Consider the following 12,715-nt stretch of genomic DNA (forward strand, 5'->3'; position numbering starts at 1 on the left):
CTGCCTGAAATACACTCCCTTCCTTGGCGTCGCTCAACACAATGTTTGTCTGTGTCTGTGTCTTTGTGTGTGCGGGGGGTTGGCATGTGTGAAAATATACACTGGGTGTGATTTTGTATGTGTGTGTGGGTGCTTGTGTGTGTGCTCTCGTCCTCTGAGCAGTCCTCCGGAAATGTGTGGGTGACTCATGAAGAGATGGAGAACCTGGCTTCCTCCACTAAAGCGGTCAGTACCATCTGGGTGCTCCCCTTCCCTCCTCCCCCCACCAAACAACTCTCACACACTGACACTGTGCCCACCACGACACACATATGTCCACTCCCGGAAGACCCTTTTAAATACCCACAACGTCACACACTAATGCATTTTTTTGTGCTTGTGCTGGGACTTGCATGTGGTTGTCGGGTGTAGCCTGTGATCATGTGATCTGAGCTGATTGATGATGTGTGTCTGAGTCTTTTAGTTGCAAATCGTGTAATTACAGCAGACATATCATTGAAGGTTAACTGCAGAGTAAAAACTCATAGAAAAGCTTTGTGTGTGTGTTTGTGTGTTTCTGAGTGTGTTGTATGTGTTTGTTTGGTTAGCCTGTCTCTCTAACATTGTATATTGTCTCTACCATGCTGCCACTCAGGAGAATGAGGAGGGCAGCTGGGCACAGGTGAGGTTGCTGATCTGCTAACATTTGTCCGCTCACACCCTGAAACTGAACCCAAGCTCTTCACTGACACATAAACACGTGTATTTGAATAAGAGAGAGCTACCTACAGTACTCACCTTCAGTATTTTATTCTGTAACTCAGATGGTGGCAAAAGACATTTGCAGTCGTTTTTAGTAATATGGAGCTTTTTACATAGAAATAGAGTAACCAGAATATTCTTACAAGCATAATTTTTCAATGCTTTGAAAACCACAAACTAAATTCCATTCACCACCATTGTATTGAGGTGTCAGCAGAAATTGCAGAGACTTATCTCTTAATTTCAGCAGATATTAAAAATCTATATGGTTAGATACAAAAACCTGACTGACATTGGGTTTTTGAAGCCAATATTTGAGAGTTACAATAATCTGACACTAATATATCAGCTGATAATTCTTTCTTTTATATAAACTCATAGCATTTAAGGATCCCTCGGTCACAATTCATTAAAGAATTGTGATGAAGATATGTACTAAACATTTACAGTTAAAATTAAAAAAAAAAAAAAAAAAACAGTGTTTTGTATTGTTGGTATTTCTTTTCTGCAATTTTTTTTGTTACTTATTGGTTGACATACAGTATATGCAGATACCAATACAGTATATCTGCTGAGGTAACATCAGCCGATATATCAGTTGGCTTCAAAGATGACAAAGATGTCTTTTTGTAATTTGAGTGAACTGACTGTTTAAACAAGATAAATGATGATGATCTGTTATTCACTGACAGCATATCCCATGAGTCTTAGCCATTTGCATGCTTTCAAGCCTGAGGAAGTGGTAGTTGTTGTATGCTAACAAAATAATTGTTGTTTTAGCTTGGTCAAAATGATGACATTTTACTGTCCCATACAGTTGTACTAATTTAGCTTAGAATACAGAAAACCCCAGAAACATGTTTCAGCTTTTCATATAGATACATTTTGACATGTCATAGCAGGAAAAGCACAGGTGCTGCTAATAACATTAACAATTGGTCCATTTAAGTGTCCCAGTAAGTCATAAAATACATATACAATACCTGGACCATGGACCTGAAACAACTAAATGGAATGCAGTCATGATTAATGTTAGTAGTTACACATATGCTTTTCCTGCTTACATTGCTAAATGTGTGCTGTAAAAAAGGTAGATTGTACTTTTGGACCCACAGTACAATAAGTTCCAAACACTTAGATTGCTCTGTTTTGGGGTGATTTTATTTATTTATTAATACAAAATGACAAAAAATTCATTTGTTTTACCACTTGAGTGGCAGGCGCCACCAAAAAGATTCATTGAACATCCTACATTCATGTATATAAGTACAAAATTCTGAAACACGCATCACTTTCTATTGTAAACTTCAGTAATGCTGTGTCCTCCTTTCTCTATAGACTTTGGCGTATGGAGACATGAATCATGAGTGGATAGGGAACGAGTGGCTACCCAGCCTTGGTCTGCCTCAGTACCGATCCTACTTCATGGAGTGTCTGGTGGACGCGCGCATGCTGGACCACCTGACCAAGAAGGATCTGAGGAGCCACCTCAAGATGGTGGACAGCTTCCACAGGTCTGCAGCTAGCACGATTAGCTCAGCTGCCGTTTGATCAGCTTCCCCTTTCATCTGCTAACTAGATACATTAGCAATGGAGATGAGAAGGCTAACGGTGCATATGTGCTTGTGCTTTTCTATGTGTGGGTGATTGTTTATTTCCTTATGTGTGTGTGTGTGTTCGTATATTTATGTGTATTTTTGCATGTGTGTGTGTACCAGGGCTAGTCTGCAGTATGGGATTATGTGCTTGAAGAGGCTCAATTATGACAGGAAAGACCTGGAGCGTCGGAGAGAGGACAGCCAACATGATATGAAAGGTACACTTAAGACACACACACAGAGTGACAAAAAAAGCAATAAAGCACACACACACACACACATACATACGTTCATATGTTCAAACATGTCAACAGTCTCATCAGGCCAGAGTACCACTTATAGGTTTTGCCTGATATTGTCAAACTGGCCTGAGCATGGAGACAGCTGCACCTTTGACTGTCAAAAAGCCAACTGAAGAAAGGCCTACAATCTTATGATCCAAAGCTCCACATACCAAGAATGGTCCACACACACACACACACACACACACACACACACACACACACACACACACACACACACACACACACACACACACACACACACACACACACACACACACACAGATCTAGCCAGCCCTTTCGCCCTTTTGACCTTGAGTTCTGCACATGAACTTGATTCAGCTGTCGTGTCAAATCAGAATCCTGCCCTGTTTACACACACACACACACACACACACACACACACACACACACACACACACCGCCTGTTCCAACTTGGAAAGCTGGCTGACAGCTGTGCTTTAAATTAACAAAGGGAGTGTGCCAGTGAGTTGACACTATGCGGACATGCACATTATCTCTTTATCTTTCGTTCTCTCTCTCTCTGTGTTTCTAGATTTCTTGCTCTAAATCAAGTCACCCCTGTTTGGTGGTAATGATGTATGCTGATATGACATTGTGCTACAGCACCATGAATTTGAGCCACTATTTTTTGCTTTAGATGTGTTGGTGTGGACCAATGAACAGGTGATCCACTGGGTCCAGTCCATTGGTCTGAGGGAGTATAGTGGCAACATGTTGGAGAGCGGCGTTCATGGAGCGCTCCTCTCTCTGGATGAGACCTTCGACTACAGCAGCCTAGCACTCATCCTGCAGATCCCTATGCAGAACACACAGGTGCTTATAGAGGAAAAATCATTGTTGGTTCAGCATGCAATGATTGAACTATCTGACACACAGAAAGACAATCAGTTTCATTGCAGAGGACATGTTTTGATCTGATTTTTGAAGGAAGTTTGGTCCATTTTGTGTCATGGAATACTAGCTAAAAACCCTCAATATGCACCGATAATATTTGTTGTATTTTGTATCATAAAATCCCACACATTCACCACTTTTTATCCAGTACTTTAAGCTCACGGCAGGCATTTTGGCCTTTCTGCAGCCAGTCCATCTTCCAACAGTCACACTGTTGGAGGTTTTTATGAGAGCAATTGATTTACTTTTTGTTGGCGCAGTGGTTTGTGTACAGTCAGCATTTCTTTCTACTGTCAGCTACATGGTGCCAACATTTACTTCTGCTTCAGATTCTTTACCAAAAGTGCTTTGTTTTTATCACCTTGAATTTGCTTGAAAGAATTCACCACTTATGAGCTTTAGTGCAAATTACTTGAGTTTTCATATTCACATGTGATTACATGTGTTTTCAGCGGTTCAACAGAAAACATGAACAAGGTGATCAAGGTTACTCCTATTTATCAGAGGAATTGATTTTAATTCCACAGACATTTCAAGAGTGATATTTTGCTCACAGCTCCACTTTATCATCTGCTCACAGAGGTTGTGTTTGCTGTTTTTCAGGCACGGCAGGTTCTGGAAAGGGAGTTCAACAACCTGTTAGCCTTGGGGACCGACCGACGACTAGAGGAGGTGACCTCTCAAGCTGCTGCTTTGATCAAATGCAATATTGTTGAAAATGGGGCAGTTGTCTAGCCTGACTTTTCTCCCTGTCCCCGCAGAGTGGAGATGACAAGTCTTTTCGACGCTCGCCGTCGTGGCGGAAGAGGTTTCGGGCACGTGAGGGAGGGGCAGGGCTGGGGATGATGGCGGGCTCCATGGAAACGCTGCCTGCCGGCTTCCGCATGCCCTCCATGTCCATGCCACCTTCTGTGAATTTGATGCCCAAGAAGCAGCTGCAACCTGAAGGTGTGTCACAGTACTAACCAAAGTACTCAGCCATATGTATTTTTCTTTGTCTATCTATGTGCTTACCATTCTCTCAGCTTGTCTTGACTGACTAACTGCATGCTGTGTGCTCTCTGTCCTGCTGTGCCCAAAACCTCTCTCTGTCACGCCCTCTCAAGCTCCTCCTCCGGCACCCCCGAGACTCGACCCCTCGGCAGTGAGGACCTATTCATGCTAACTCCTCTCTGCTTACTAACAGGAGCGCTAATGCTAACAGGTAAGCTGACAAAACATCACCTGAAAGTGCTGAACTTACAGGTTAGTGCACTTTTAACTGGCATTGCCCAGCTGTGTGGTATGAGACAGGAATGTGGCACTAACTTATAGCAGAAATTGACAGCACTTGTACTAGGCTAATGTACTGATATGTGTATTCGGCTGATTTGGGCCTTTTAGCTAGTAAAGTGTGGTGTAAAATGTGTAATGTTAAAGTTATCGTTCATAGTGACAAAACCACAAAAAATTATCACCCGAGTTTGCAGGAGTCTGATTTGTTCTCAGGAGTTGTTGGAGGCCAAAACAGAGACAAAAGGAGAGTGAATATTAAAATCCATCAGGTGGATACAAACACAGCTGCAAATGAATGTCAGTGTTGCTCTGTGTTTGCTGGAGGTGTTTACTAACGCATTTGCCATAATGATTTTAAATGCTGAAAAAATGTCAGTACTGTGTTTTCGCTTCTTCCACTGCCAGCTAAAAGAGCTTTAAAGGTGCAGTGTGTAAGATTTAGTGGCATCTAGCGGTGAGGTTGCAGATTACAACCAACTGAATACCCCTCACCCTTCACTTCCAAGCACGTAAGAGAACCTGTGGTGGCCACCAAACTCACGAAAAACATGAAAGGCCCTCTCTAGAGCCAGTGTTTGGTTTGTCCATTCTGGGCTTCTGTAGAAATATGGTGGTGCAACACGGCGGGCCCCGTGGAAGAGGACCTGCTCCCTCTGTAGATATAAAGGGCTCATTCTAAGGTAACGAAAACATGATTCTTATTTGCAGGTGATTATACACTAATTAAAACATACTTATGAATATTATGTTCCATTTCTACCAAGTCACCAAGTTTGCTAGATGCCACTAAATTCTACACACTGCACCTTTAAAGAATAACTGTGGCCAGACAAACCCCATGAAAAACCAAAACCAACAATGAATTGATCTTATTGTACCCAAAGTCTCTCTTTATATGTGCTGTTTACATACATATGGTTTATTACTTCATAGAAAACACATCAATGAGTCACAGTTACAATGAAAACAGGCACTGCAGCTAATTTTGAGTCGTCCCCCCCCCCCCCCCATACATATCTACAAGCTGCTTTAACACTCACTACAACACCAAATGTGTATGGGAATAGTTTAATTTGGCATTTATGAGCTTTTGCCAATTTACTGTATGTCTAGGAAGTTATCCAATAATTTAAATATCTGCTTGTCAAGATAAAACAAACAGACACAAACTCACTCTTTCTCTTTCTCCCAATCTGACTTTCTTAATCTCTTTTCTGTCCTCCAGTGCATTCTCATTACCTATACGGACACATGCTTGCGGCCTTTTGAGAGTGATATGCCAAATCTGGAGAGGGAGACCTGGGTGCCAGAGGGGGGGTAGGCTTCCCCCGCTGGCCCCTTTGTTGCCCAGCCTCACCTCTCACCTTTCACCTCTCACCTCTCCTTCGGACTCGTGCAATACAGAGGCCTAACTCTGACCTTTGAACTCCGAGAGTGCTCATTGGCTGCGCTTGCTGCTGTAAAGGAGACTCATCCTGGTCTCTCCCAGTTTACCCTAGTGCTCCCAGTAGCCTTGTTGTTGTGGTGTTGTGCTCCTGCTCCCCTGGTCTCAGCTGTGGGTTCTTGTCCTGGTTCTAATAGTCTCAACATGGCCAAGTCCAAACCAATCTTCCTCTGTCATCATGTCCTTGGCAACACACGAGTTGGTTAGGTTGTAAAAAAAAAAAAAAAAAAAAAGTTTTAAAGGGATGATGACTAGTTGTTGATTTGGAGTTGGGAATGATGAATACTTGTATAAATGGCAGATCCCACTGCACATTGCCCCTCTACCGGTTATGCAAGGTATTACTCATTTATCGTCTCTGTACATAAAATGGATGACTTATGTTTTTTATAGAAATATTATATATATATTGGAAATATATATGGAAAATAATCTAATATCATTGCTGTATGAAACCCAATGCCCTGTATTCGATAGTGACTGTTCTCTCTCTCTTTCTCTTCCTTTCTCTTTCTCTCTGTGACGGACCTTTGTGTGTCTTTTGCTGTATGCTGTAAGTGTGTGAATCGTTAGTGGGAGGGTCTCACTAAGGTGGGGGTGTGTTTCTACAAGGACTCTTCACAGGTTCATGGGTCCAATTTCAAACTTCTCTCTTTGCGTCTTCTCCTGTACTTTCCTTTTTCCTCCTCCTCCTCTTCCTCTTTTTGACACTATGTAGCTGTTACCTCTCCTCTCTCTCCGCCTCTCTCGCCTTCTGTATGATACTATGTAGCCTAGAGTAGAGAGAATCCTTTAATATGAAGAGTGTGTGTGTGTGTGTGTGTGTTTGTGTGCGTGTGTGTGCGAGTGAGCGAGTGAATGATATTCTGCTCAAGACTTGTAGAGAATTTGCGTGCGAAAGGCCGACCCCAGCCATGTGACCATGACTTTTCTCTGTGGATGGGTAGTGTGAACATTGTAGCTCCTCTCTGTTGATTCCTGACTTTCTCTCAAATCAAACTGTAAACTGCTGCTCAACATCAGCCAATGACATCCATATGAAACTGCTCCAAGTGACAGACTCGTCTAATCCTGTCACGTCACCTCCCATTTAGTTGCCATGGAGACGTGCCAGTGAGCAGTCAGTACTCTTGGCTGGCCAACTCCTCATCCAATGAGAACACAGCATATGAATCAGTGAAGTGCTGGATGGGTGTACAATCTTTTTTTTTATTTTACAGTTTTTCCAAGGTGTCTAAAAGGTGTAATGTGCTATGTGGCAGCTATGAGTACTGTGTCTTTATTCCAGGTGTGAAACAATGCTGACAAATCAAGATTTTATTATTTGGCTATTTAAAAAGTGTACTGTATTTATGACACTATATAGACATAAGTAAAGCTGTTTTTTAAAGATTTTGGGTGTTGTGTTCCTTTTGAAGTCTGGTTTTAGTCAAAGGCAACAACAGACAATGTATTGAAAATGGTCTTTATTGCAAGGATTGGACAGAAAATATCACTTTTCGGAACATCTACAAATACACAACAATCTTAGTTATAAAAGTCAAAAATAAGTTAGCAAAAAATAAAAAATAAAATGGCAAAACCACTCTGTAGAAAAAGGGAACGTATTTACATCACTAGCATTTATAACCAGTTTAAATTAAGCAGATCTTGGTCAAAACTGCCATGGTACATATTGGCCCCACAAATAAACTCACGTTTTTTTAAGCATTGAAAAACACACACAAAAAAGAATGAAAGATCAGGGAAAGGTTTCGAAAAGAGGAAAACTTAAATTAAGTAAGGAGAAAAAACAGGCTTTGTCATTCCTCTGTGGCTCTATTAGACTGGACGTGAGCCTAGCAGAGATCCACACTAGTAACTAGGTGTTGGGTTCATGCAGCAAAGTCCTTGAATCTCTAGTTAGACTAACCTCCTGTGGCTCTGACAGACAGGTCTGGACTGCAGGATAAGGCAGGGAATAAAGGGAATAAGGCCTCATTGTTAAGAGGAGGAATTACATTTGGCTAGCAGAGCCTTAGATTAGCAGAGCTACAATTCTGATAAATCACAAATTTGAAATTTAGCATGAGCCAAAACACAAAACACAGATCATTTGAGCTGAAAAATAAGTAAAATTAGAATTTTGGATTAGTTAAAAGTCTGCTTTTCCAATTGTCATTTTGCTTTGTGTTTGTGTGCACCTATGGGTCCGCTGTGTGGAGCGTCTATTTGGGAATGTCCACAGGAAAGGCCACAGCTCCGTCTGCTGCAGTAATGCTGTCCACGATGGAGGTCAGGGCTTGCATGTTGCCCTGCTCTGGAGAGTCGGCAGCACTCAGGAGATCTGCGGAGAGACCCAGTCACATATTCATTATCTGAGAGAAGGCGCGCTGAGCTGCTGGTGCTGTGTAATGAGACTGTGTGTGAACTGTACTCACCCTCACTGCTGTAGCTCTGCGTGCACTGCTCGGGAGTGCTGCTCCACTCTGGGCTGCTGCAGCAGGTGCTGCCCGAACTGGGCTCGCTTGACGACGACACCTGTTACCATGGAGATGCACACACAGAAGTTGCTGTCACTCACTCGGTGTTATGACACTGCACACCCCACCCCATACAGAGACACAGTAGTGTAACACTACACACACAGCACCAATGCATCCTGTGACCCTCAGAGGCAAAAGTACATGATGAAAACTCTGTCAGCAAGAGAAATAAGACTCCATCAGAAAATACAAACATAAATCATAAGATTTAAGAGATCTTCTGACATAAAGACCATTTAACAGTAACAATTGGAAAGATTTTGGCAACTGAATAGTTTTTACTATATTTTGGCACCTGTGTCATCAGTTTGTTTCACAGGTCTCCTTGAACCTTCAAACTGGTAAAAGATGTCTATCCTCTGAACACCTTACAATTGAAAACTGGATTATAACTTTAAAAACCTCTGAAAAGAATTGCAAGACACTGACGGGAAATGTACAATCAATCTGTGACTGATTATATGAATGATACGTCAGTTTATCACCCCAGTTGAAACCTCAAAACTTAGCCATGGTAATCAATTCCAAAGCAAGTTTTCACACATAAAAGAACATTTGCACCTCTCTTCAACTACTGCATTGTGCATTATGTCTCTTCCCTGTCTGTTCTTTCTGTTTGACTTCTGGCCCTCTTTTCAGTGTTTAATATGTGACATTCTGCTTCTCGTCATCCCTCCTCTGTCCTACTCACTCTGGGCTGGGCCGGGCCGGGTCGGTAGTGTAGTCCCTGCTGCCCCGTCTCAGTGTCCTGCTGGTTGAGGGAGGACACCAGAGCCTGCAGCCTTTCAATATACTGGATGGCGCTCCGCAAGATCTCCACCTTGGGCAGCCTCTGGTTGGGGTTCATCAGGGTGCTCCTCTTCAGAGCATCAAAAGCTTCATTCACCTTCTTCAGGCGCCTCTTCTCCCTCAGTGTGGCCGCTCTCCGACGGTCCATGGTCACTGTCTTCCGTTTGCACAACTTGCAGGCCCACGGCAGGCACTGACCCGGGCAGTGGGGCTCGGAGTGAGGTGACAGGCTGGATGGAGAGGCTTTGTCCTCTGTTCCTGTCACCCCGACTCCGACACCTCCAGACAGACTCCCGCACAGCCCCATCATGGAGTTCCTGTCCTGGTAGCCACCTTGGTCGTACCCCCCGGGCAGGCGAGAGGGGAAGTAGCTGTCCCCTCCTTCATAGAAGCGCTGGTCAGGGAAGAAGTAAGGGTTGGTCTCAAAAAGCTCCATGCTTGGACAACGCAGTGGTCTGAAAGTGAGGGGGTAAAGATCCCTGTTTCCCCTGGAACTGCTCTACTGTATGTGCTCTTCGGTCCTGTGCCTGGAGCGTGTGTGTCGGAGTGTACTTGTGTGTGTGCCTGTCTTCGTCCCCGGCCTAAGTTTGTGATGAGTGGAAGACGTGTGGAGAACAACTGGTGTGGAGCAACTGTAGGCTGGCATTTAAACCCCTCTGCCTGCTGCAGGATCACAGGGTTAAATTTAGCACGAGCCCCCAGAAACCTGACACGACGTTTAGCTGTTGCTTCACATCTACACTTCACATCTCTGTTGGGCCCTGCTCTCGAGGGCTTTAGGGCCCAATTGTGTGTGTGTGTGTGTGTGTGCATGTGTGTATGCCCTTGTGTGTGTCTTAAGAGGCCAGGATATGATCAGGTTGCCGTGGAAATGGGAGAGATAACCTCGGATCAAAGATGCCTGTCTTAATGAGCTAATCCCAGACTTGCGTCTCCCTCCATGACACCATACATGAAGTCCCCCGCCATGGAGGTGGAGGAGGGGGCCGGGCAGTAGGGACAGTCTGGAGACAGCTGTCACTTCTACTAGGAGCCAATGATATGCAATGACAAGAAGTTGTTTGTCTCCTAGCTCTTTATGGGAAGGAAACGAGGCCAGCGATTGTTGTTTACTCTAAACTAGGTCACAAGTAAATACTTCACCTTTGTTGTGACTGAAGCGATGTCAGGTTCAAAATGATCATCTAGGCCAGTACTAAATATGTAAAAGCTTAGACGACATAACAGCTCATGCCATTGTTGCTGGGTCTTGGTTTTATGTAACCACATTCATATCTGCTGACTTTCCTTCTAAATGATTACACAGTGTGATGCAAGTGACCTTCTGAGCTAAACTAGATTCAATACCAGACAGGCCTGTGCAGGAATGGACAGCACCAAGTTGTCACTGGTCCCTGTTACTCTCAGAAACCAAAGGACAACAATGAGGCGACCTCGTGGGGGAATGGCCTTCGTTGTCCTGACCGCTTCCTGCAAGTCGTGGCATTATAGCCTGGCCACCAAGTGTTAATCCTTCCAGGACATGTCTCACCTCATAGCTCACCGGCTAATTCAGACTGGCTTCCGCTAGCATGGACGAACAGCCAAAATACACACTTCTGTCAGCAGAGAAGAGGTATGGAATGACAGGCATAGCCTGAGATGTGTTACATCCCGTGTATCCTATGTCACTTACATAGGTTTATCACAGTAATATGCATATCTGGCAGGAAGTGTTTGATGGTCCTAGGTGCATACCACTGGCAACGACATATCAAGTCCAGCCTGGGACACTTGTCACATGTTGTCTTTGCTATGAAATGCTAGAATCTCACCATAACAAGTCAATAGGTTCATATTTTGTTATAATGAGAAGAAAAATTGATGTAATGGTGTTTCCAGTTCTCTTGAAATTGGTCAGATTACATCATTCTTTTGCACTGAAGGAGGACTGTGGATTTTGTCCCCCATCGCTTTCATTAGAAGCACATTTGGAAACGTTCTCTTAATGGTTAGCATGAACAGGAGGAATAACTACAGCACCTGATTATTGTTTAAAGACAGACATGAAAAATTGTGAACATGCCCTTTAATTTGTGCTTTATTACAGGCAGATAATGTGGAAAGACTAACAGTATACAGTATGTTGAAAAACACAGAAAGTTAGACAAGTTAGAGTGAACAAGATGGCCATTTCCCATAAAAAGTTACAACATTATTCAGTTCACTTATATCCATTCTTTTAATTCATATTTCTTAGTTTTAGATTATAACCAATCAAGTTACATTATACTATGATTTAAAACTAAAATTATTGCTTGCGTAACTCTTTCGATGGTCAGTGGTGATTGAAATGATATCACTCCTAGTAGTATGAAATGATACAGACAGAGGAGTTCAGATCTGGGGGTGGGTGCCAGGCAGTGGTTGCAGTGGGTGGTGGTCTAGTCCTGGGCTCAGATCCTGGTTTTGGGGTTGAGGCAGAGTGCAGAGTCGTAGCTTGGCGCAGGGCTGCGGTGGGCTGTTAGTCTGTGATGGATAGTCACTGATGGTGGAACGAGTACAAAGACGGCTGTGTTGGACATGGGGGTACAGTGGGGAGGGGGTCTGCAGTGTGTCAGAGTCACTCATAACCCTCTGTCATCTTAACCCATTGTCAGCAGAACTAGAGAACCGTGTGTGTGTGTGTGTGTGTGTTGTGATAGTTGTAGTGTCAGGCACACTTGTGTTTTGCTTGAGGAACAAGTCCCCTCTCAGCATTTTGGAGTGAACACTTGACATGCAGTGAATCGGGGAGGACCGGGTGTTTACTTGCTGTTTGTAGATACTGTTCATACTGTATCTTTCATCCTCAGTTCAGTCAGTGTAGATCAAACCTGATCAATTACATGTAAGAGATAACACAGAATAAAAATGTTAATATCCATAATCATTATATTAGATATTCCTGAAGAGCTCATCTTATAAGGAAACATGTAAACAAGAGATAGCTGTGTAGAATCCAAATTATTTACACTGGAAAACATATTCTCTACCCAACATGTGTGTGTGTGTGTGTGTGTGTGTGTGTGTGTGTGTGTGTGTGTGTGTGTGTGTGCAGGTCCTCTGGTGTGCATGTTTATGTATGTGTTCTTGCATGTACGTGTGTGTGTGTGTGTGTGTGTG

At 43.3% G+C, this 12,715-nt stretch overlaps 2 protein-coding genes across 8 annotated transcripts in view; one reads left to right on the forward strand and one right to left on the reverse strand.

Moving 5' to 3' along the window:
* Nucleotides 1-6,502, forward strand: part of ppfia4 (PTPRF interacting protein alpha 4) — a 57,683-nt gene extending 51,181 nt beyond the window's left edge. For 2 of the 7 annotated variants that reach the window (XM_044349493.1, XM_044349495.1), the window contains exons 23-31: nt 163-225; nt 635-661; nt 2,080-2,255; nt 2,460-2,557; nt 3,282-3,457; nt 4,142-4,210; nt 4,300-4,486; nt 4,645-4,742; nt 6,039-6,502. In XM_044349493.1, the coding sequence (XP_044205428.1) occupies nt 163-225; nt 635-661; nt 2,080-2,255; nt 2,460-2,557; nt 3,282-3,457; nt 4,142-4,210; nt 4,300-4,486; nt 4,645-4,703 (855 nt within the window). In that variant the 3' untranslated portion in view covers nt 4,704-4,742; nt 6,039-6,502. The remainder of the gene's footprint in view (nt 1-162; nt 226-634; nt 662-2,079; nt 2,256-2,459; nt 2,558-3,281; nt 3,458-4,141; nt 4,211-4,299; nt 4,487-4,644; nt 4,743-6,038) is intronic. The other 5 variants (XM_044349494.1, XM_044349498.1, XM_044349497.1 and 2 more) reach the window with 3 other exon arrangements.
* A 1,206-nt stretch (nt 6,503-7,708) lies between these two features.
* myog (myogenin) lies at nt 7,709-10,228 on the reverse strand. The gene is made up of 3 exons (XM_044349501.1): nt 9,474-10,228; nt 8,678-8,777; nt 7,709-8,583 (listed from the first exon to the last, which is right to left on the reverse strand). Exons 1-3 carry the CDS (start codon nt 10,005-10,007, stop codon nt 8,465-8,467), a joined length of 753 nt encoding a protein of 250 aa, XP_044205436.1. The 5' UTR covers nt 10,008-10,228; the 3' UTR covers nt 7,709-8,464.
* Nucleotides 10,229-12,715: the final 2,487 nt, after the last annotated feature.

This window comes from Thunnus albacares, chromosome 4 (genome assembly GCF_914725855.1).
Source record: "Thunnus albacares chromosome 4, fThuAlb1.1, whole genome shotgun sequence".
NCBI classification, from domain to species: Eukaryota; Metazoa; Chordata; class Actinopteri; order Scombriformes; family Scombridae; genus Thunnus; species Thunnus albacares.